General features: G+C 36.7%; 1 protein-coding gene across 4 annotated transcripts in view; it reads left to right on the forward strand.

Annotated features, from left to right (window-relative positions):
* The window catches only part of PLAA (phospholipase A2 activating protein), a 38,085-nt gene that overhangs the window by 2,672 nt on the left and 9,825 nt on the right, over window positions 1-25,588 (forward strand). For 2 of the 4 annotated variants that reach the window (XM_040238098.1, XM_040238088.1), the window contains exons 2-10: window positions 4,857-5,050; window positions 12,372-12,472; window positions 12,560-12,680; window positions 14,629-14,796; window positions 15,273-15,408; window positions 17,527-17,696; window positions 21,471-21,628; window positions 22,316-22,535; window positions 24,343-24,414. In XM_040238098.1, coding sequence (XP_040094032.1) covers window positions 4,857-5,050; window positions 12,372-12,472; window positions 12,560-12,680; window positions 14,629-14,796; window positions 15,273-15,408; window positions 17,527-17,696; window positions 21,471-21,628; window positions 22,316-22,535; window positions 24,343-24,414 — 1,340 coding nt within the window. The remainder of the gene's footprint in view (window positions 1-4,856; window positions 5,051-12,371; window positions 12,473-12,559; window positions 12,681-14,628; window positions 14,797-15,272; window positions 15,409-17,526; window positions 17,697-21,470; window positions 21,629-22,315; window positions 22,536-24,342; window positions 24,415-25,588) is intronic. The other 2 variants (XM_040238108.1, XM_040238116.1) reach the window with 1 other exon arrangement.

Below are 25,588 nucleotides of genomic sequence, written 5' to 3' on the forward strand. Positions count from 1 at the left end.
GTACTGTGAAGAAAACAAATATAGAGTTTAGTGGAGAGAGATGCCAAAGAAGGAGGCCTCTCTGAGAAAGATGTTTTGGGTGTTTATTTCTTCTTAAAAGGCACTGGAAGTAGTCAAGGGAATGAGGAACGGAAGTGAGTCAATTGGAAGAGTACTGTAGGCAGTAGGAAGAGCAGACACAGCTCTGGACTGAATAGGAGAAAAGTCCCTGTGTGCAGGAAGGAATGAGCTATGAAGTGCAGGCAGATCTTAGAGGCTGGCAGAAGCCAGGACATGCCCGGAAGAGGGCTGAGGAAAGGAGTTGGTAGGTAGAAGCCCCCAAAGAGTTTCAGCGGGGAGCAGCGTGATTTGATTTACCTATGGAGAAGTTTCTGCTAGCTTCATGTGGAGAATGAATTGCAAAGGGATAAATGTGGAAAGAGATCTGTTTTGGGTCTTTTGCAGTTGTGCAGCCAAGAAAAATTAGGGATTTATAGAGCAACTCCTATATTGAACTGGATCAGGTCTTCTCTAACTCTTCGAGATTTATGATAATTCATACCGCTTGGTAACAGTGATACGTAACTTCTTGTGTATTTGAGTACAAATTACTGACTAAACTGCATTTAACGTTGATTCAGTAGAAGCACATGCCCAGTAGGTTATGAATGCGCAATAAGGAGTCGTTAAAGAATGCTTGTTGTAATAGTTGAAATCTGTTGGATAGCTGAATCCTTAAACTTTCACATGTTTTATAGGACTGTGCTAGATTGCCAAGAGCTTAAATGACTGGATCACAAAAACATGAGGAACTTTGAGCTGAAATGATCTTCTCTTTAGTAACTAGTTTTTCTCATTCAATTCATGTTGTCTTTTGGTTTTGTTTTTTAGAATTAATGTGGTTTTCGACTAACAAACACTGATTATTTCCAGGCACAGGGCTCAAAGGTGGGAGTGGTGTAATAAGGTGGTTTTCCTCTCAGTTCCAACTGCTGTAGCAGAGCATCTCATAGTCACTCTTTAGGCAGCCAAACTAGTGTCTCAGCCATACCTTAGGTGTTGTGAAAAGTGTCCTCAAGGCTGACATCCTGACAGTTTTTATTTATTTCATGGTATATTAATGAAATTAGTGAAGTGCAGTAAAATGCTCAGAGCCAACGAGTACACATTTTCGTTTTCTTGTGTCCATTGTTGATAGGGTTCTGGATTAAGGTGGATAATGTAGGTAATTAAGGGGTAATGAAGGGGAAATTTAGTTTCAAGGAGGCAAAATAGTTCTAGTGTGGGCTAAATCAGATACCTCATCATTCATAAGGACCCTCTGAAAACCCAGAAAGCCTCCAGGCCTTCTGAAGCTGCTTCAGATTGGAGACTTTATTTTTTGGTTGCACATTGACCTGAACCAGTCAGCATGCCATTATTGCAGATGGCTCCAAGCCTCTAGAAGCCCACCTCACAGTAAACTCGATTTCCCAAGTCTGTCACCAGTGATTTCTTTGCCTTTTGAAAACTATCCATGTTTGAAAGACTCCAACTTCAGATTCAGCCTCATTCATTAAATCTTCCCTGACCATGCCAAGGCTGGAGTAACTTCTCCCTCATGTTTACTCAGCACTTGGGTCCTTAGTCAAGTGGAGTTTATTAAGAAATTAGAGCCATTACTTTCTGCCCTCCAACCCACTATTCCCTTTTCTTGGAGGCAAGAATTTCATCTCTTCTTATGGCTTATTTTTTAATTTTTCTTCCATATTTGTATATAAAGTGCTATACTGCTATTTCTTTAAACATTTTTTTAGTTCTCTGTTTTAGTGTTTTCTGTTAGTTCTTATCAGGGAATATGAAAATATAGCTCTCTTTTCTGCTTTCTGCCAGTCCGCATCAAATAGGCATCCTTTCTATGCCCCAACCCTTACAGTTTAATTTAGACTAAATCAGTATTTTATGACTGTACAGAGTCTGTCTACACCTGAGGTGTGTAATAAACTATGGTAGCTTTTCCTCAACAATTTTATGATTTCCTTGTAGTTTATAATTGTTTTTTGTTTTTGTTTAATTTTCTATGAATGTATCACTAATTGAACTTTATATTGTTTACTAATCGTCTGAATCTCCTTTCAAGACCTCTAGACACATTGGCTATTTTACAGTTTCACTTTCTCACCTGATCGTCTGCCTCTGGTACACAACTAGTCCTGGGATCTTCCTTCACTGTCCTCTTAAGCCATTTTTGGACTCTTGTGTTGGATTTCTTCTATCAATTATCCTTAAACTTCCTTGATTTTCTTCCTTGACACATGATTAGAATACATCCTCCAGGAGCTTCCTGAAATACAGTGCAGTGATAGTGCATTAGGACCTACATTTGGAAAATGATTTTAGCCTGCCTAGCTATTGAGTAATAATTTAAAAGTTTGTAGCATTGTAATTTCCAAATAATTTTTCTTCAGAATTTTGAAGCCATTATTCCACTGTATTCATTGTGTTACAGTAAGTCTGAAGTCATTGTGATTCTTGACCTATTATTTTTTTCTCTATGGAAGGCAGTCTACATTCATTCATTTTTCAGGTTCATTAAATGTGGCCTCTTTGAATGTGAAAACTCATATCCATATGTTCTGGAACGTTTTCTTAAATTCTTTGGTTTCATTGTCTCCGTTTTCTCTGTCTTCTTTTGTGGAACTTTTTATTCATATATTGAACTTGTTTCGAAATTGCTTTTTTATTTCTCTCTGTGTATGTCTTTTTCTCTCTCTCTTCTATACTTTCTCAGAAATTGCCTTGACTTTTTGTGAAATTATGTTTTTATTTCATGGTTGCAATATCTTATATCGCTAATGATGCTAATGCTGATTTTTTTTTAAGTTATTTTCTCCCTAAGTGGTCTGTTTCCTCTAAATTGGTTATTTTCTCTCCCTGTTTGTTTTGGTCACTATATTACCCCAAATGCCTAGTAATCCTTATTCTGTGCTTAGTATTAGGGTGTGTGTGTGTTCAGTTGTGTGGACTCTGTGACCCGATGGATCATAGCCCTCCAGGCTCTTGTCCATGGGATTCTCCAGGGAAGAAGACTGGAATGCATTGTCATTTCCTCTTCCAGGGGATCTTCCTGACCCAGGTCTTCTGCATCACAGGTGGATTTTTTACCCATGCACTACCCATACTCCAAGGCTCAACTGTGCCTGTGTCACCGCCCTCTCCTTCCAGCCAAAGACTTTTCTGAAGAAGAAACTTCAGACTTTTGCTGGGTACAAGGGGCAGTTTTGGTTTTTGGTTTTTTTTCTTGATGCTGTATGCAATTTTTTTTTTCCCCACTGATTCAAGAACTACTTAATGATTACCATGTAGAACACTGTGCTGCAAACTTAGGAAGATGAAAAGAAAAACCAAGTCTGGATTCTGCCATTAAGAGCTTCACAGAACACTACACACAAACATTGATACTAGAGAGTGCTAAGGGGCACGTTTAGGTAGACTTTTCACTTTCATGCATTGGAGAAGGAAATGGCACCCCACTCCAGTATCCTTGCCTGGAGAATCCCAGGGACAGAGGAGCCTAGTGGGCTGCCGCCTGTGGGATCGCACAGAGTCGGACACGACTGAAGTGACTTAGCAGCAGCAGCAGTACTTTATATAATATAGGCTTTTAAGGATGTCTTATTTTTTACATTTCTTTGGACTTACTGATAAAATGGTTTCTGAAACCACATTTTTAAAAAACCGCACCAAAATAGACAAGTTAAAAATAGCTCACAATATCATCATAAGGTAATTATCCTCTAATTTAAAATAAAATTTTTAAAAAAGAAAAGATTTGGAGAAAAAAAATAGCTACTACCAAATACCTTCCTTTGAAGATTTTTTGAAATGATTCCACTTCTGACTCAATTAGCTTTCCTAATTCTAGTTCCTACCTTTTTTTGTCCCCATTTCCTAGAGATACATAGTGGTGCTCATTCTTGAGCCTTTTCGGGGTTCATTGGTAAATTGGACCTCTTACTTTCCCTGTTCCTGCTTAGAACTCATTTTATTCACGTATCCTAAGGCTGTTTACTACATTTCTGTCAGTTTTCAGCATTCAGTGTTATAATTGTTCCTTTTTTTTTCTTATTCTCTCTGACCTTGTGGGTTTAATGCCTTTCTTAAAATAAACATAAGTAGAAACAAAATATGCATTATACAAAACAATATGTATTGTTACAATGGTGTTTGGAAAAGGAGTGAATATAGACGAGTGTGTGTGCAATATTTATCTAGGACTCTTCCCTCTTTATGTATGCTCGTGTTATCTCCTTTAGCTGGACCACAAACTCCTTTATTTAGCTTGAGTCAGAAATATAATTCTTTAATTCCCCTCAGCAGCTAATTTATTGCCTTCCACGTGGTATATATATATATCTATATATCTGTTGTTTGTCTTATGTAAGGCAGTGATGCCAAGTGAATGATATGTATAACAATTTGGTAATTATTCTAATCCCCAAGCAGTTATTAATATCCTGTGTTGTCCCTGTACTAGTCCCTTTAGTTCACATATTGAGTGTGATTGATAGCCTAGCTACTTACTTACATGCACACACTATACTAATGGATACTAAGTTAATGTAAGTACGAAAAGGTCCTCAATGGTTTTAGGCTTATAGATAGTAAATTCCATTATCCCAGTTGCATGAATGTTTCACTTCACTAGAGATTTCTTAGGGTAACAACGGCTGACGAAAAGGTCCTCAATGGTTTTAGGGTTATAGATAGTAAATTCCATTATCCCAGTTGCATGAATGTTTCACTTCACTAGAGATTTCTTAGGGTAACAACGGCTGATAAGTAGAAATAAAGTAAGGGGACCAGTGTATATCTTATTAATTGTCATGTCTTTCCAGTCCTAACAGGGGCTTTACAGAAATGCACTGTATGAGTGGCCACTCCAATTTTGTCTCTTGTGTATGCATCATACCTTCAAGTGACGTGTACCCTCATGGACTAATCGCCACTGGAGGAAATGACCACAATATTTGCATTTTTTCACTTGAGAGTCCGGCACCGCTTTATGTACTAAAAGGTCACAAAAACACTGGTGAGTGTAACACTTTGGCATTTTTCTGTTTGAATAAGTGTCATCTTTTTGAAGATAAAATTCTTATATCTGGTTTCCCTGGTTTTATTATTAACATTATTATTTTTACCTATCACTGGCTTGATACAGAAAACCTTTTGAATCATCATTGTTCTATAAATTCTCTGTTACAGACTTACTGTCATCAGTAAGGGCTGACATACCTATATATGTAAAAAGCAAAAATTTCATTTATAAAAGGAAGAGATTATAGTTTTATAAGCTTTGTAATTTTGGTTTTTCAACCAAAATTTTGCAAGGAATTCATTTACTCAGGGAAACTGAGAGCACTTCCTTTATCTTTGGACTGTTATTTCTGTATTTCTGCAGCAAATCAAGTCCCAGAAGGAATGTATGTAGGGGGTCTGGTATCATTATTTGAGAGTATTTAATACTTTTGAATGATGTTTTCTGTGATTTGTGTATATTTCTAATTCTGTTATATTCCTGGACTTGTGTTTGCTTAACAGCTCTTTCTTATAAAATGATACAGTTAATCAGTGCAGTATGTGTACTTTTTGTTGTTGCTCTTGTTGTTTCTGGAATAGTTAGGGATATCTGTAAGCAAATAGTATGGCCCATAAGCCTTCTACACTTAATACTTTTAAGGAGTTTGCAAAATGCTTTGTGTGCAGGTATGGGAAATCTTCAATACAGAGTAATATAGATTTTTTTTTTAACTTTTTAAAGGACATCTTCAAATGTATATAAAAGTAGAGACAACGTATTTTAAGAGACATACTATAATGCTCTCTTCCACCCATGTATTTGCATAGCTTTAAGGATTATCAGCACATGGCCTATTTGGTTTCATCTTCTGCCCCTCCCACAACATTATTTTAAAGGAAATTTACAGTATACTATTTCATTTGTAAATAGTTCAGTGTGTAGCACTATAATAGGGTTTGGCAAACTTTGTCTGTACAGGGCAAGATAGTAAATATTTCAGGATTTACAGGCCACGCAGTCACTTTCATAACTGCTCACCTGTGCTGTTGCGTGGAGAAGCAGCCATTGACAGTGAACACGTCTGTGTTTCAGTAAGTTTTTATTTATGGACACTGAAATATGAATGTCATATAATTTTCATATGTCAAGAAGTACCTTTTTTCCCTCTCACCAACTTAAAAATATAAAAACTATTCTTAGTTTGTGCACCGTACAAAAACAGGTAGCCCACAGGCTGTAGCTTGTTGACCCCTCAGAAAAAATAATTTACTCTAATCTTGCTGTTATTTCTGGATTTAATACCTAGCATGTTTTGTTAAGAACCTACCACATCAACTGTTTGGTTACCCTGTGGCACACTTACCCAGAAAAGACAAGGTAAATGCTTGCCTTCTGCCCTCCCCCACCTCTCTTGATGGTTTAGAATGAGTTGATTCCCTAACATCTTGTTTTCTTTTTTGATTCTCAAACTGTCCCAATTGAAAGCTTCTTTAAACAATTGGTTCCTATGGCTTCTTCTTTTTTTTTTTAATTTATTTTTTAATTGAAGGATAATTGTTTAAAAGAATTTCTTGTTTTCTGTCAAACCTCAACATGAATCAGCTATAGGTACACATACATCCCCTTGCTTTTGAACCTCCCTCCCATCTCTCTCCCCATCCCACTCCTCTAGGTTGATACAGAGCCCCTGTTTGAGTTACCTGAGCCATACAGCAAATTCCCATTGGCTATCTATTTTACATATGGTACTGTAAGTTTCCATGTTACTCTTTCTATACGTCTCACCCTCTCCTCCCCCTTCCCCATGTCGATAAGTCTGTTCTCTATGTCTGTTTCTCCATTGTTGCCCTGTAAGCAAATTCTTCAGTACCATTTTTCTAGATTCCATATATGTGTGTCAGAATACAATATTTATCTTTCTGGCTCACTTCACTCTGTATAATAGGTTCTAGGTTCATCCACTGCATCAGAACTGACTCAAATGCATTCCTTTTTATGGCTGAGTAATATTCCATTGTGTATATGTACCACAACTTCTTTCTCCATTCATCTGTCGATGGACATCTAGGTTCCTTCCATGTTCTAGCTATTGTAAATAGTGCTGCAATGAACAATGGGATACATGTGTCTTTTTCAGGGTATCTGCCTAGAAGTGGGATTGCTGGGTCATATGGTGGTTTTATTCCTAGTTTTTTAAGGAATCTCCATACCGTCTTCCGTAGTGGCTGCATCAATTTACATTCCCACCAACAGTGCAAGAACGTTCCCTTTTCTCCACACCCCTGTGGCTTCTTGATAAGCCCTTACTTTTGGTACTATAGAATGTTCTAGACCTGAAGTCAACAATTTTGCCAAGAACCTTATGTTTTTCTTTTAGTGGGAAATAGTATTTAGAAACCTCAATTTGAATTGTGGTCCAGGATTTTTTTTTTAATTAATTTTGTTTTGTAATTATATAAAACATATAGTTTACAAAGAAAAATCTGTTTAACACAATGAGTACAGAGAAGTCTGTGTTGCTTTCTCACACCATCCTTTTCTTATAAGTAATTTTTTGTATTATTCTATTTTCATGTGATATTTTAATTTATTTTTTAATTGGAGGAAAATTGCTTTACAGTGTTGTGTCAGTTTCTACCATACAGCAATGTGAATCAGTCATAATTTTACGTATATATATATCCCCCCCGTAAGTGACTAGTTTTTTTTAATAACTCTGTTCTTTCTGGAAAAAAAAATAGCATATCTATGTTACCCCTTTCTTAGATAGAAGGTAACATACTGTATTTAGTTTTCTACCCTGGCTATTTTTACTTGATAATACTGTCCTGGAATACTTCATTGCTGTATATAGAAATCTTTGTTCATTTTTACAGTGGCATTATATTTCATTGTGTAGCTATACTAAAGCTATTTTAGCTTATTCAACTGGTCTCCTATGGATGGATATCTAAGTTTCCAGTCTTTTGCTCGTACAGTTGTCTTTTGGTTGGGGGGGTGTGTGTGTGTGAGTGTAATGTGGGTATGATACCCAGTTCTGGATCAAGGGGTAAATGCATGTGTAATTGTATTAGTTATTGCCAAACCCCCTCATTTGGTGTCATAACCTTTATTGCATTTCCAGCAGCAATATTTGAGTCCCTTCTTCCCTTACCAGTCAAATATGTTGTCAGATTTTTAGATTGTTGCCAAAATGATAAGTGAAAAATGACATTTTAGTATGGGGTAATTTGCATCTCTCATTATGGAGGGGGGCCATTTTTTTAAATATGGAATGCTCATTGGCATTTTGTCCCCCTGAGAGCTATATTCTTGCCCATATAATATAGGGTTATTGACTATTTAAAAGTCCTTTATAAATTAGTTATTAACCCTTTGATACAAATTGCAAATATTTTTTCATATCATTATCTTTCTTTGCTTTATATATATTCTTGTTTTCCTGTTTTTGTAATGCAAATGTTTATTTTATGTAATCATATGTGTCTTGATTTTGTAAAGGTGTTTCTCATAGAAACCTGTGCAGTAAAAATATTGCTTCATATTTTAAGGGTATTTTTTCTGCTTGGTTTATTTCTACTTTATCATGGGTTATCTTTTATTATTTTGTTAAGTTGTTTGATGATTTGGGGCCAGTGTCATTTCTTTCTTTTTAACTTTCTCTTTTTTAATTTGAAAAATACTACATCAGTGAGTTGAAGATGAAGAAATTAATGATTGACATCCTTATGTCATGTTTTTTTTTTTTGTCAGCTTTCTAGCCCAAATTTTATGTTCTAAATGGTAGAGTGGTACTGTTTTTTAGTCAACATATGTGTAACACTTTCCAGTTTCATTCAGTTCAGTTCAGTTCAGTTCAATAGCCTAGTCATGTCCGACTCTTTGCGACCCCATGAATCGCAGCACGCCGGGCCTCCCTGTCCATCACCAACTCCCGGAGTTCACTCAGACTCGTGTCCATCGAGTCAGTGATGCCATCCAGCCATCTCATCCTCTGTTGTCCCCTTCTCCTCCTGCCCCCAATCCTTCCCAGCATCAGGGTCTTTTCCAATGAGTCAACTCTTTGCATAAGGTGGCCAAAGTATTGGAGTTTCAGCTTTAGCATCATTCCTTCCAAAGAACACCCAGGACTGATCTCCTTTAGAATGGACTGATTAGATCTCCTTGCAGTCCAAGGGACTCTCAAGAGTCTTCTCCAACACCACAGTTCAAGAGCATCAGTTCTTCAGCACTCAGCCTTATTCACAGTCCGACTCTCACATCCATACATGACCCCTGGAAAAACCATAGCCTGGACTAGATGGACCTTTGTTAGCAAAGTAATATCTCTGCTTTTTAATATGCTATGTAGGTTGGTCATCACTTTCCTTCCAAGGACATGAGTTAACTGGAAAAGCTGAGCCTTTAGGTTCTTTTCCCTGAGCTATTTTCCCAGTTGAAAGCGTTTATTTTCATGGCAACAACCTTAATTTTCTTTGTTTTGAACATACTTTAAATCCATTTGGAGGTTTTGGCACTGTGCAGGACGGATGGCCATGTTTCTGAGTTGTACCTGTTATGTAGCTGGATGTCACTTGTCCTTTGGTACAGAATGGACTTCTAGGGTTATTTTTCACCTGGGCTTGAGAAGCAATTGGCTCTTCCAGCTCTGCAAATCCCTCGGTTTGGACTCTTCATTCCTGCTTGGGAGCCAACCAGTTCTTGATCTCATTCCTTTCTTTTACTACCTAGCCAGATGTGTCCAACAGTAAATGACACCTAACGCAGGAGTCCCATTTTCCAGCCTCTTTCTTTAGATAACAAGTTTATCGTGTCCTGAGTTAATGCCAGTGGCAGCTTTACCAAATGTTCCTTACTACATAATAAGGATCATTGGTCTTCTGTGTTAGCAATCTCCTCATCACCTGTCTGTTGCGGTGCCTCACTTTTGCTGCTAATTCTGACTCAGTGAAATAGGCTAGGTGACGTGGTAACAGACAGCTCGAGTGTAACAGTGGCTTAATGCAGTCAGCTTGCTTTGCTTCTTGTAGCTTCAGTGCAGCAGGAATCCAGATGACAGGCTCCAGTGCGGCATGTGCTTTCACAGATGCTGGAGCAGTGGGGAGGAGCATGGCCTAATTGAGCTCCTGTTCTTAAAGCTTCCACCTGGAAGTAACATGATTTCTGCTCAATTTCTCAATGCCAGAACAAGTCATGTAACATGCCTAAAGCCAAAGGAACTGAAGAAGTTCAGTCTTATAATTTGCTTAGAAGGTAAAGAGCAGAAAATATTTTATGAATATCACTAATGGCTACCATGCACATTAAAATCTTTACATGCTCCATGTGCTTCCTGGAAACCTCCCTCTTGGTACCTTTTAGCCACCTGTTACATTCATACTCCCTGGGTTAATGTCATCTCCAGATTTCCCTATTTCCTAGATCCCTTGTTTTCATCATTCTTAGCTTACTCTTTAGTATAATACATCTGTTGCAGCTTCCTAAGAAAGCTGTAACATGGGGGTTAAATATATTTTGTATTTGCATATTGGAAAATGACTTTATTCTAGTCTTATATTTGACTGTTAATTTGGCTAGATGTAGAATCCTGTGTTAAATCCATTTAACTTCAGAATTTTGAAGGCATTGCTCTATTGCCTTTTAGTGTATGGTGTTATTTAGAAGTTTGATGCCATTTCTCCTGTCTTTTCTATGGGACACTTCTGGTCCCTTCCCAAACTTTTGGGATCGTCTCTATTTCTAATGTTATGAAATATCACAGTGCATCTCTATCTCTGTTTCTTAAAGTGCCTTTCACTGGACACTTTTGTAGGTTCATTCAGTCTGGATATCTTGACCTTCACTTTGAGGGAATCTTTCTTATACTGTTTCTTTGTTTTCTGCCCCAATTTCTCCTCTTTCCCCAGTTACTTCTTTTCAGAATCTCTGTTACTTAGATGTTTTACATTCTAAAATTATTTTCTGACTTTCTTAACTATCCTTTCCTGTTTTCTATATCTTTGCCTTTTGGGTCCAATTCTCAGACTTTTTCCTCCCTGGTTTTTTAGTTTGGTTCTTCTATTTTTAGCATTTATTTTTCTTGGTCTCTCATTAGTTCTTTTTTTATATAATACCTGTTTGCAAATAATATCAGATTGAAGATTTTTCTTCCACTTTCAGAAACTGGATTTGTTTCTTATGGGTCGCTCAAGCCCTTTCCCCCTTATTTTTCTGTTTCTTTGTTTTGGTTTTTCTTTTTCATGTGGATGGAGCTTGGTGATTGGTGGTCTTTGTTAAAGGTTGAGCTGATGGCTTGACATTTTAGATGGAAATCTTCTCAAATGTCTGCATCTGGAGTTCTTTAACATTATTCAGGCCTCTAAGGATGCTCCTGCCTCTTGCCTAGGTGAATGGAGATCGATATATGCCTGACTGCTGGTTTTGTGGGAGCAGGTATAGATACCACATTTTAGGATGGAGACTTTCTGCTCATTCCCCTGTGTTTCTTGGGGCTCCTTATTCCAGCCGTTTATTACGCCTGGTGACCTGAGTCTAGAAACTCAGCTGCATTTCCTCCAGAGGATAAACCTCCAATCTCCTTCCTGCAGTGGGTGAGGATGTACTTTCTGACACTGTAGGCTGAGAGGAGAGTTCTAGTGTTTCCCTGCATTGTGTGCAGGCTTTGAATCACTGTTCTCATTTCTTAGATTCTCTGCTTAGTCCCATCCTCTGTGGAACCTAGTGGATACTAAGTCTCATAGTTTTGTGGGGCCAGTTACCCTGCTTCTAATCTCTTTCTATGTAACCTCTTCCTTTTTGCTAAGTCAGTTATATTATTTTGTCTTCTTTGTCCTTGTAAATTAAGACCATTTATAGCATTACTGCGGACAATCTGCCATTTAAAATCAGAACTCTTGACTTTTTTGTTTCCTATTTATAATTTTTAGCTTATACAGTTTTACATCAAGATAAAGCATTTAATTAGCCATCTCCTTACTGGTGAACACTTAGCTTGACTCTTTTTTTGTCATGTTGACTAGCGTGACCCTAAATAACTATATAGTGTTCCAAAATCTTTTGCATTATTTTTTTGTATAGTTTCTTAGAACTGGAAGGGATTGTGCAACCCACTTAATCCTGCTTCCTCCTTTTACAGATGAGGAATCTGATGTTAAATAATGTCCCTGTGGTCAGACAGCTCCTAAATGGCATGGTTAGGACTTGGATCCGGGGAGCTAATTAGCTAAATACCCTCACTTCATAAAGTGTATTTAAAATTGTAGCATTTTAGTAACTGGCAAGATTGAACATTTTTCTCTGTGAAAATATGTTAATTAACCTTTTTCTTCTTTAGTTTGTAGTCTTTCATCAGGCAAGTTTGGGACATTACTTAGTGGCTCGTGGGACACAACTGCTAAAGTCTGGCTGAATGACAAATGCATGATGACCTTACAGGTACAGTAGTTCTGTGCAAGTATTTGATAAAATAATTAAATACGATGATTCTGTGGCAACTTAACTTAATACCCACTTTCCTCACAGGGTCATACAGCTGCAGTTTGGGCAGTAAAGATATTACCTGAACAGGGCTTAATGTTAACTGGATCAGCAGACAAGACTATTAAACTGTGGAAAGCTGGAAGATGCGAGAGGACTTTTTCTGGTAAGATCACAGTAGACAGCTTTTGTAATCTCATTGCTCCATATTTGCACAGATGATTTTTTTTTTAATTTAGAAGTTTTAAAGTGATACTTGAAAAACATCAGTGTATTTCAGCCATTTAATTTGGGTGAGTATAAATTTTCTGACAGTTAATATGTCATATCTTTTTAAAAGCTGTGCTGAGATCTGTCGTAAGACGATCAGATATGGGCTAATAAATAGCTACTTCATAAGCTATAATATGGCTGTGTGCTTCTATGTATATTATTTATGTAATTTTTGGTACTCAGTTATATTTTGGTTGTCATTTGAACGATTTAGCCTGAAACTTCCAAGCATACACAAGTCTTACTAAGTGTGGGTCAATTGAGTTACCTTCATATGTGAGGACAACTTCACTCATGCTTTTATTAATATTGAAATACAGTGTTTAATAATAAGAATTTTCAGGCTTTATTTATGTTGTACTTTCAGATGGGTAGTCTTGTAAAACCTCAGCTATTAAATAACTCCTAAAATGAGGAATTGGCTGTCTAATATTAGTACTGATGATTTATTTGTGTGGCACTTAAATTTTTGATGTGATTTTTGTTTGTTTGTTTTTCCTTGCTTCTATTTATTCCTTAAAGTTGATCAACATCCTGGCTAATACTGCAAGATGTCCCTTGTGTAGATAATACTCTCTGTAGGTGGAAAATGGACAATGAGTTATAACAGAACATCCCTCTGTTTCTGCTTCCATACATACACTATGTATGTCAAGTTTTATTAATCTGTTATAGGTAATCTAAATCAGCAAATACTGAGCATGGGAAAGGTTTAGATGTCTGATCTCCTTTATTAGATTACAAACTTCTGAAAATGTTTTGTCCTTTTAAAAAATATTGTAATGAGACATCTACAGTGCCTCAATTAATATTGAAAAAATTGAATCTTATTACGTTTTTAAAACCATTTAATGTCCTTTGAAAGAAAGAAGTACATACATGTATATATAATCTAGTTATACAATAACACAAGTTTTAATTCAATAAATTCTTGCCCTTTTAAAAAAATCAAGTCCTTAATTTTTATTTTATCATTTTAATGCCTTCATTTATATAAATTAAGAAATATTTCCCTTGGTAAAGCAGCAGTGTTTGGCTTTATATGTTTTGGTTGAATCAAAAGAGTAAGAGAAATTGTTATTTGAATCAAAAGTGGTGAGAAATGAGAGGCAGGAAACTTAAATTCTTGCTTTAGCTCTGCCACTTTGTGTGGTTTTAGATAAATTAATCTCTCTCAGCCTATTTCACATTTGAATAAAGTTTATCCTATGATAGATTTTATTTCAAACTCTTAAATAATTGAAATCTTTTGTGTAATCCTGGTTTTTTTCTTGGTGCTTTATAAATACTAATCTTAGTATTATGTAGTGAGAAATTGAGGGGCTATTTACTTTGTTATTCATCTGTTATATTTGAGTATGTGTATGTTATGAATAATAACTCTTGTTACTGGGAAAGAAAAGTTGAATTCTTAAGTAAAAATCATGGGGGAACTTCCCTGTCAGTCCAGTGGTTAAGACTTCACGCTTACACCGCAGGTGATCAAGTCTGATCCCTGGTTGGGAATTAAGGCCCTGCATGCCGCACAGCCAACAAATAAAGGACTTTCTTTAAAAAAAAAAAAATTCTGTGGATCAAAATCCCATTTCTGGAGGGTTTTAAGAAATAATGTAGAGAAGATATGATAAGACTATTGATTAAAAAATACTGCCAAAACTACACTACCAGTTTTGGCTACCAGGCTTTTCTAAGGGGAAAAAAATGTATTTCTCTAACTTGAAAGTCAGTTTTTAATATTCACTGGTATGTTTAATAGTGTTAGTAAATTAAAATACATAGAGCCATCAACCAAATGATCCATTTTTATTGATTTATATTTATATATATATATTTTAATACAGGGCATGAAGACTGTGTAAGAGGCTTGGCAATTTTGAGTGAAACAGAATTTCTCTCCTGTGCAAATGATGCTAGTATTAGAAAGTGGCAAATCACTGGCGAGTGTCTTGAAGTATTTTATGGTCATACAAATTATATTTATAGCATATCTGTCTTTCCAAATTGTAAAGGTAAGATTGTGTTATACTACATATTTAAAATTCTGTGTTGAGTGTGGTTCTGTCCCATCTTCAGATTGGGGAGGTGGTGCAGAGTGCTAATGGTTTAAATCAGTTTTCAGTTTACTAACTGTAACTTGAATAATTTAGTAACTTTATTTCGTAAATATATTTTTCCTAAGGAGAAAACTGTATGATCATCTTTATATTCATTCAGACTTGATGGTTGTGTTGTAAAAAATTCTTGGGCATCTGAAGAAAGATTTCATATAATTTACTGGTGTAAAATATAGTAAGATGTGAATATACAAAAATGTAATTTTTTGAAGTTGTATATGGTACAAGTGACATATACATAAAACTTAGAACTATAATTTATAAGTACTTCGGGGTTTAAAAATCAGTATGCCTATTTAGAAAGATAGTATATATAAATGTACTGAATTTTATTTATTCAGGCTAATTTTTCCCATATTCATTAATTTTAGATTTTGTGACAACAGCAGAAGACAGATCTCTGAGAATCTGGAAACATGGGGAATGTGCTCAAACAATCCGACTTCCAGCTCAGTCTATATGGTGCTGCTGTGTGCTGGACAATGGTGACATTGTGGTTGGTGCGAGGTATTCACTTTCTAGTCAATCAATCAATAATATGTGTCTAGGCCTTAGGTAGGGTGCACAGAGATAAGCCATAGAATTTCAGGTGAACCGGGGAGATCACAGGCACATTTGTGTTACTAAACAAAACAGTAGTAGGTATAACAGCTTTTGCATTAGTGATACATGATATATTACATTAATATTGTATTACAGGTTGTACAGTTGAAACTTGAAATGAGAGAAATGACAAATTGGTGTGGGCAAACCATTTGGAGAAGAAATTTGAATTGGGTTTTGAAAGATAATGAATAAAAACAGCAAAGAAAGTTTCTATCAGAAATAGAAGTACAAGTAAAGTGTGGCATGGGACCCAGAGTGATGTGTGTGGGAGATGAAGGAAAATGGTGGAGGACCAGTTGTAGGGAGCAGTGGATGATAGTGGAAAGATGGTAGGATGGGGCTTAATCATGAAGAACCTGGAATGCCCAGCATTTGTTAGATTCAGTGCTTGGGGTTAAAGGGTTATAGCTCTTCAGTAAGAAGTGGTGAACAAAACTTAGGAATTATTAAATATGTAGGTTAGATTTAACTAGTAGTGACAATGGACAGGAAACCAAATTAAAAAGCAACTGTAGGAGTGGGATGTAAAGTTATGAAATATTATTACCCCCACAGTATTAATAGATAAAAGACAAAAAAATGAGATAATGCAGAGGGAAAATGATCAGAAAGGGGATGAAAGAAAAGGATAAAGTTTCAAAGTTTGAATGAGTAGAAGTCCACGTTAATAAAAATGGAGAAGTGCCAGAACGTCTAGTGAGAAAGGTGATAACCTCCTGGGATCTGTGCTGTTTAGTCACACTCAGGCATTTGGACTGGATCCCAGTGTAACAGCTGGGACCGCAGATCAAGATTGGCATCAGACTTCCAGAGACCAGGGATAGGGCATCTGAGAGAAGAAACAGAAGGGAAAGAGCAGTACTAAAGGCTGAATTTGTGATACACTGTGGATAGAGAAAGAAAAGCCAGTAGCCGAAAACAGAAAAAACAATCCAGATGTTGAAATTCAGACTTGGAAAAAAGAGATTTTGGAGGCCAGTTGTGATCAGTGTCAGTGAGTACATGAGGGGTTAGGGAATGAAAAGTTAGAAAAGCTTTTGGATTTGCTTTGAACGATGTTAGTAGTGACTTTTTTGACATCACATTTTGATAGAAAAAGGTAGTAAGAGGAGACAAAGACTTTTTTGAAGAAATGGATAAAGGAAAGGATCACAGGCTACCCTGGCATTGAAGGCAAGAGGAAAAAGAGAGCGGCAGCCGTAAGAGAACGGGGTCTACTAAAGCACGTGTGTTTCACTCCTTGGCTGGGTCAGGGTCGATATGTTGGTTTAGTTATTTTCACCCTAAACTTATTTAAAGTTGAAGAAAAATAAATAAAGTGATAACATTTGCTGTGGGTAGAAGGTTAAGTAAGAAAGTTCACTATAGAGCTGAGTGAGATTAATACAGTTGAAAGTGGGTAACTTGCCTCCCTCACCACAAAATTTTGAAAAGAGAAATTATGGAAACCAAGTCATTTTCCCAAGAATAGAAATTGGGCCTGCCATCTAGTCCAGAGGTAAAGCTGTTTTGTTTTTTTTTTTTTTCTTTTTTGGGGGTAACATTGCTAATTAATGGAATAGCAAGGACAGGCTCCATGTGTTTCTAATGAATGGATATCGAGCATCTAGTATTTTCTAAGCCTTATGTTGGGCATTTGAGCCCTTTGTAAGTGAAACAGTTCACCACTCTTCTGTATACCGTAATACCTGTGTAATACTGACTTTGAAAGTGTATGCTATATCTGTAGATTTTTGTGATGGTAAATATTTAATTTGGAATTGAAAATTGTCTTAAATATATATCTCTTTGTTCTTTGTCAGTAACTTTTTTCTTAAAAAGTCTTTTTTCATCCTTTCTGTTGCTTTAGAAAGTAGAGAGTAGTGTGCTGAAATCAGCATAGTTCTATATTCAGCAATAAATATGCAGTAACATTTTTCATATTCACATATACAGATTATTTTTGCTTTGGCTCTTTTAAGTGTGATAATGTTAATACATTGTGGTAATGACTTAAAATCAGTTTCTGTTTCATTACAGTGATGGTATTATTAGAGTGTTTACAGAATCAGAGGATCGGACAGCAAGTGCTGAGGAAATCAAGGCTTTTGAAAGAGAACTCTCTCAAGCAACCATTGATTCCAAAACTGGTGACTTAGGGGACATTAATGCTGAGCAACTTCCTGGGAGGGAACATCTGAATGAACCTGGTAAATATTTCAGTGTATCTAAAGGAGAAGGTGATGGCAACCCACTCCAGTACTCTTGCCTGGAAAATCCCATGGACGGAGGAGCCTGATGGGCTGCAGTCCGTGGGGTCGCGAAACGTAGGACACGACTGAGCGACTTCACTTTGACTTTTCACTTTCATGCATTGGAGAAGGAGATGGCAACCCACTCCAGTGTTCTTGCCTGGAGAATCCCAGGGACAGCGGAGCTTGGTGGGCTGCTGTCTATGGGGTCGCACAGAGTCAGACATGACTGAAGCGACTTAGCAGCAGCAGTAGTAAAAAACGTTACCATGTTTGACTTTTGGAATAATGAGTGACAGGAAAAAAAGATTGTTTCAAGTCATTCAGTATTATTTTCATTGCCAGGCGCCAATTTCTGAGAATTTTTATTATGCATAATCACAATGAGAAACCATATTCTTTTTGCCTCTGCCTCATCGTTTTAAAGACTTTGAGCTAAGTTCCCCATAAACAGGAATCTTTTTTTCAATACTTAGTTCATATATATGGTAGGTGTTCAGAAGTCACTCATTTAATAACTTTTGGTTGACTTGATTCTCTGAGAGGCTGTATAGACTAAAAATGAGTTTAAATAATGCAATATCTGCTTAATGAGTTAGGCATCATTTGAGCTTAAAATTAGGACAGTGGTTGTCTCAAATGAAACTTTGTGTTGGATGGATCCATGATCCCTTGATCCATGGATCCCTGGGGGTTCTGAGATCCTTTCAGGATATCCATATGGTCATAACTAGTTTTGTAATACAAAAATGTTATTCGACTTTTAACACTGTGTTAACATCTGCATTTATGGTATAAAAGCAGTGGTGGGTAGAACTGCTGGCTCCTTAGTACACAGATCAAGGCAGTGGCACCAAACTGTTCAGGTAGTCATGGTGTTGTTCACTGGCATGCAGTTGTTGTTTTTAAGAAAAAATGCATCTGCTCTTAAGAATGTTCCTGAAAAAGCATTAAAAATTGCATTTTGGCCCCTTAGTACACGTCTTTAACGTTCTGGATGACAAGATGTAAAGTACATCTACAGTATACCAGAGCATCACATGCCTCTGGGATAGGTACTTCTGCAGTCATTGGAGTTGCAGGCTGAACTTTCCCTTTTTTCATGGAATGCCACATTCATTTCAAAGAACAGCTGTAGTTATTCAGATTTAGGTATTTGGCAGGCCTTTTTTGGAAAATGAATGGAATGAGCATGTCACTTTAAGGAAAACAATTGATAGTATTTGTTGCCAAAGATAAAATTCAAACTTCCAACTGAAAATTGAAATTTTGAAAGACTTGTAACATCAGTGGTAAACAAATGCGACTTTTTAATATTGAATAATAAAATGTGTAGTCGTATGGAAGATCTGCATAGATCAGTGATTTAATCAGTGTTTTCCAGATGACCAGTTTGTGGTCTAACAGAATCATAAATGAGTAAAAGAACTGTTCATGAGTTTGATGGACCAATGGATTTTAGTATAATAAAGCATGACAAGTTCATTTATATGATTTTAGATTCTAAAGTTGTAACCTTTTAGGATTTGCCCGTGTAGAATATCCACATTTTTCTGAAATGGCTATTAGATGAGTCCTCTCTTTTCAACTGCATTATCCTTGTGAGGTGGGATTTTCTTGATATACTTCAACCACACAACAAATTACAAAGGTTAAATGCAGTGGCAGGTATGATAATCCAGCTCTCTTCCATTAAGAGAGACGGTAAAGAGATTTATGAAAACGTACAACAATTCCAGTCTTCTTACTAAATTTCTAAACTAATTTTTCATTAAACTATTACTTATTCAACATCTAATGGATCTACTGGGCTTCCCTCGTGGCTCAGTGGTGTAGAATCTGCCTACCAATGCAGGAGACGCAAGTTCAATCTCTGGGTCCAGAAGATCCCCTGGAGAAGGAAATGGCAATCTACTCCAGTACGTTTGCCTGGGAAATCCCATGGACAGAGGAGCCTGGTGGGCTATTGTCCATGGGGTCACAAAAGACTCAGAGACGGCTTAATGACTAAACAACAACAACAAAGAGATCACTTATGTTTTCCATGAAGTAAATATATTTTTTATTCTTCTCGTTTTTAATTTCAAATTCAGTAAATCAACTGATACAACCCATATAAAAAAATTTCTTTGAGTTTCTGAAACCAGAGTTTGAATACGTTCATATCATTTCATGTTTTTAATATTCTTATAGTTCTTTGCAAAAATGTAATCTTTTTGTCCATACATAATACACATTCAGTAAATATTTACTAGGTACTTACTGTGTGCCTGGCATTGTTCTAAACTCTGCAGAATACAGATTATTTTCTCACAAATTTATACTCTATAGGAGGAGGCAGATAATTAAAAAGTAAGTAGATATACAAGTATGTCAGATAATGATAAATTCTATGGGAAAAGTAAAGCAGGAGTTGAGTTTTAATAAAAAACAAAACAGGAGTTATAAATTCAGTGGTCAGGAAATGTATACTACTTAGGATAGCACTAGTTGCTATAACAGATAAATCCTAAAATCTCAGTGGCTTAACACAAGAGAAGGTTTATTTGTTGTACATTTAGAGTTCAGTTGATGACAGGGTGTCCTGGAGTATGTACTCCTCTGAGTTATTCAGGTACCCAAGCTGAAATCACCATCTTCAGCAGGTGCTTGCAGGGTCTCCTTGGTTATAGACATTCAGTCACTAGATAGTATAAGAGGGGAGGGTAGAAAATGATGGACTAGGTTTGGAACCAGCATATATCATACCCTGAAGCTGAAACTCCAATACTTTGGCCACCTGATGCGAAGAACTGACCCATTGGGAAAGACCCTGATGCTGGGAAAGATTGAAGGTGGGAAGAGAAGGGGAGGACAGAGGATGAGATGGCTGGATGGCATCACCAACTCAATGGACATGAGTTTGAGTAGGCTTGAAGAGTTGGTGATGGAAAGGGAAGCCTGGCGTGCTGCAGTCCATGGGGTTGCAAAGAGTCCAACACAACTAAGCGACTGAACTGAACTGATACCACACCCACCCAGATTCCCCTGACCATTACTCAGTATGTAATCTTGGGACTCCATTGGAATAGGAGCAGGAATTTCTAGAGGACAGCTAGGTGCCTCTGCCACTGAAGGCCTTGTGAGAATGTGACTTTCAGGTAAAGTTCCTAAGGAGGCTCAGAAGCAAATCTTGCCAACATCTGTGTGGAGAATATAATAAGCACAGTAAACAGCCAGTGTAATAAGACTCTAGGGGGCTCCAGGGCCTATAGTAGGAGGCCATTGAATCAGTCCAACTAAGAAATACCGGTGGCTTGTACCAATAGGTAGCATTGGAGATGGTGAGAAGAGTTAATTGTTCTAGCTATATTTTAATGATAGAGCTGATGGAATTTGCTGTAGGATTAGAGTTGAGATAAAGGAATCACTCTTCTACTCTTTTTGGCCTGATCAGCTAGAAGAATGGAGAATCATCTACTGAAATGAAGTATTGTCAGAAGATATTTATTAATAAAACTCATTTTATTTTTGATTAGCCAGCCACTTTTTTAGTAGCTATTAAATAAACCATCCTTTATTTAATAGAGTTTCCTTTGAAGCATTTTCTTTTTGACCATTTTCTAGTAGAATTATGCTTTAAAATATTTTGTTTAATATTTTAGATATAAACTGTAACATTACAAATTTTCAGTCTGAATGTTTGTAAGTTTTACTCTGCCATTCTCTGACTCACACAGTTTTTATTTTAAGGTACTAGAGAAGGACAGACTCGTCTGATCAGAGATGGAGAGAAAGTCGAAGCCTACCAGTGGAGTGTTAATGAAAGGAGGTGGATAAAAATTGGTGATGTTGTTGGCTCCTCTGGTGCTAGTCAGCAAACGTCTGGAAAAGTTTTATATGAAGGGAAAGTATGTCAAGTTCTGCTTTCTAATTACCATTATCTTAAAGCATTTGACAAATTAATGGTTTTGTTTCCCTTTCCCCATGCTAATAAAATTGTCTTTGGTTTTTGACATTTAAAAACACATTTCAATGGGGAGATTCTCTCTCAGTCTTTGAGTAGTTTTTTTTTTTTTTTTTAAGTATCTTTACATGCAGAGAGAACTCCTTTTGTGATGGATGCCTTGGCCATGATTTGCCTTTTGGTAGTTAGATGCATAAGCTATTCCTGACCATTTTGGGTTTGGCACTTCTGTGCCGCATTTCATCTCATGCTCCATGCCTAGCTATATTTAACTTGACAGGCCAAGAGTGACCCTGCTGGGCTGTGCTTATAATGCCGGCATGTGTTTTATGAACATGTTTTCAACAGCTAACACTTTTGGCCTTGGGATCAGCTAATTGCCAACCAATCTTTGGTTTTACAGTTCATGTGTTGTCATTATCCATCCCCTAAGTCTACTCCAGAGAACTACCATTCTTACAGCACATGCAGATGGTTGCTATTAATCATTATCTGTCTAGTAGAAGTTTTAACATTGTACTTTGGAGAAAGTTTAACACTATCATTATTAAAATAACTCTGTGTTCTATATGTCTTTAATATATATGAACAGACAGTAATCATTTATCTCCTTATTATATTCCCATTTAAGGAGTTTGATTATGTTTTCTCAATTGATGTCAATGAAGGTGGACCATCATATAAATTGCCATATAATATCACTGATGATCCCTGGTTAGCTGCATACAACTTCTTACAGAAGAATGATTTGAATCCTATGTTTTTGGATCAGGTGGCTAAGTTTATTATTGATAACACAAAAGGTCAAATGTTGGGACTCGGGAACACCAGTTTTTCAGATCCTTTTACAGGTAAGTTAGGGTTTGTATTAAGTCTTATATATTAATACTCCCATCAGTGTTGATTATCTTTTGCGTGTGTGTGTGTATTTATATTTAAACACCTATTATGATTAACTATTTTAAAAAAAGATCTACAGCATATTTATATTTTTGAGCTTCAAATTATATAGTAATTTTGTATTTATAGAAATCATTATAAATTGTTCTTTTTCAACAATACAGCCACACTGTAAACTAGATAAAATTAAGAAACTAATTCAGCCATTTGAAATGAAAAGAAACTTGTAAGTTCCTTCATGTTACTGCTTCATGTTATTTTGGTGAAATTTATTGAATAGAAATTCTGTTTTTACATGGGGCTAAACTGGTTAGTTATGCATCAAGTCTAGAACTGAACTGTGGGTAATTTTAGTGTATGTGTTATTTGTATTCGTCATGTTCATTTTAAGTCACTTGTTTATTACATAGTATACAGTGTGTTTCAAGGGTTATAAATGGGATTAGGTTTTCATGCCAGGAGTATTATAACCCCAGTAGTATTAGTCTTGAGTCCTCGAGTGGGGTTTAATTCTAGAAGTGTTAGCCTGAGTTCTAGGCCCCAGAAACCAAGGCTATGGTACGGCAGGAAATACAATTCTCCCTCCTGTCTTAAATATAGGGCCAGCCCTAAATAAAATTTTGAAATTGACGCTTTATTATTAAATGGGTTCCTGTCATTTCGGACCCCATCTTTCATGTGCTGGTGTTCTTCCTTTTTACAAGGGTTGCACATTCTGTTCTTGTCTCAGATCTTTTTTTTTTCTTCTTCCCTCACAGACGCTTCATGCTCCTAAATCATCTCTCCTTCTAGTTCAAAATTCTATTGTTCATTCACATCATAGAGCTAATCTCAGCTGCATGTTGATTTAAACAGAGGTATCAGACTGAATCACTACAGAACTATAAATAATGGAACCCTCCCAGATGGGCTTGACAGAAAAAGGGAAAACAAAGCTTATATCTGTATATTTCTGATTGGAATATCAGCCTACAGTACAAAAGAGTACTGTATTGTATAAGCTGTCTTGTGGGATAGATAGAGGACAGATGTTAAAGCAGTTGTCTGTATCTGGAAATCTAACAGTCTCCCCTTTTTTGCTCTTCTGAAACTCTTACCAGCATCCTCAGATATATCTTTGGTAGATGCCTCCAATTATTTCCTTAGAGATACTAACAAAACCTACTCACACACACCACACATTTGTAAAGAAATAAATGGGAAATCTGTTTCCTTTGTAGCACTCATCCCCTTTGTAATTTTCTTCTCCAGTAGGTTGTAAGCTTCAGTGGATACAAGCAATCTTGTTCCCTGCTGGATCTCCACACTGAATGTACTATTTGACACATGAATTAATGAACCTGGAGGTTCTCTAAAAGATGAACATTTGCTGCCTGTGGTTTTGATAGCAACAACAGCAGGAATTCTAGTGAATTTGTATAGGAATAGAAACTGATTGTATGGTATATTATTTCGGTCAGAGACCAACTGCAATTTATCTTTTTATATTTGAATTCCTAGTCATTTTACTATTTAAGTGCAGAAACTAAGATATAATAAAAAGTATTAAAGTTAACAAAAACAAAACTTAGAGAATCGCTGAAATTTCAGTTTTTTACTAACCAATTGTAAGACTTCTGATGATAACTCCTCTTATTCTGTCTTTTGTTGCCTTGCTCTTTTTTTTCCACACTTAGAGTCTTCTGATGTAAGCAGTGTGCTATTTATGAAAGTCAGAATTTTGACATGCTTCAGATTTTCCTTTGTTTACATGCATAGGTGGTGGTCGGTACGTTCCAGGCTCTTCATCAGGATCTTCTAACACCCTTCCTGCAGCGGATCCTTTTACAGGTGGGAAGCAGTTTTGAACAATATGTCTTTCTTCCTAAAATGTGTAATATTTTGCATTCTGTAGCTTAACATTTTGAAGATATTATCCAATAACTGGTAATTCCCTTATCGATATTCCCAATTTTTATGAATCTCCTTTTTAACTTCCTTTTTTTCTTTTTCCTTGAGTACTTTTCTAGCTTTCCCTCCTGACTTTTAAAAACATATTATTAAAACTCATCATTTACTCCAGTGGTCCTTCCTAAAAGGAGAGCAGTGTCATTAAAAGCCTAGATTTTAGAGTCAGACAGACCTTGGTTCAAAATCTGGCTCTACCACTTATGAGAAGTTGGCAAGTTACTTAACCTATCTGAGCCTATCTTTTTTATCTGTGAAATTAGATAATAGGGGAATCCACCACCCAAGACACAGCATGAGTGCTGTCACTGGCGAGATGCTACTGATCATGAGCAGAGAAGGAGCCATGTGAGTCCTGGATGTTGGATGGAGCAGTGCAGTCAAGAAGTTTGGCCAGGCACATTTTGCCTTTAGCATGGAAGGAGACAGTCCACCCTGCTACCCAGGATTAGTCTTCCTAATCTAAATTATTAATGGCCTTCATGAAGCCCTGGAAGTGTTGGTGTAGCTCTTCAAAGTGACTTTATTTACCAAAGGTATGCATGCCTCAGCATCAACACTACTGGAAAAAAATTGGACTTTAATGCAACTGAAGAAATCTCTGTTTTCAGAATAGCATTTGATGTATTTTATGATGCTATTGTTGGATCTTCAGCCAGAGTTCCTGGACAATGTACCAAATTTGGGAAGAGATTCGTAGCATTTATGGTATCTATTGGTCCTGCAGACTTAGTACTGGGAGCTCTAAAAGTGATACCGTATGGTCCTATCTAAACCATAGAAGGGACCAACATGCAACCTTGGGTCATATCCTGAAGCTGTGAACTGCTCTCAGTAGGCTTCCCTTCTCCAGAGAATGCATTGGTGGCCCAGATGCAAATAGCTCTACCCTGTACAGTGTACCAGTGTACTGCAGAAACCAACTATCAAGCTAAATGTTGTGATAGCATGATGGCTATTAAGGAAGTCTTTGGTGACCCTGAAAAGATAGTAAAGATCTGAAGAGTAGATCAGATGATCACTTTCTCTGTCGGCATACTCGGGCACAGTGATGCCC

The sequence above is a fragment of the Oryx dammah genome, unplaced genomic scaffold (genome assembly GCF_014754425.2).
Source record: "Oryx dammah isolate SB20612 unplaced genomic scaffold, SCBI_Odam_1.1 HiC_scaffold_1, whole genome shotgun sequence".
Classification (NCBI taxonomy): domain Eukaryota; kingdom Metazoa; phylum Chordata; class Mammalia; order Artiodactyla; family Bovidae; genus Oryx; species Oryx dammah.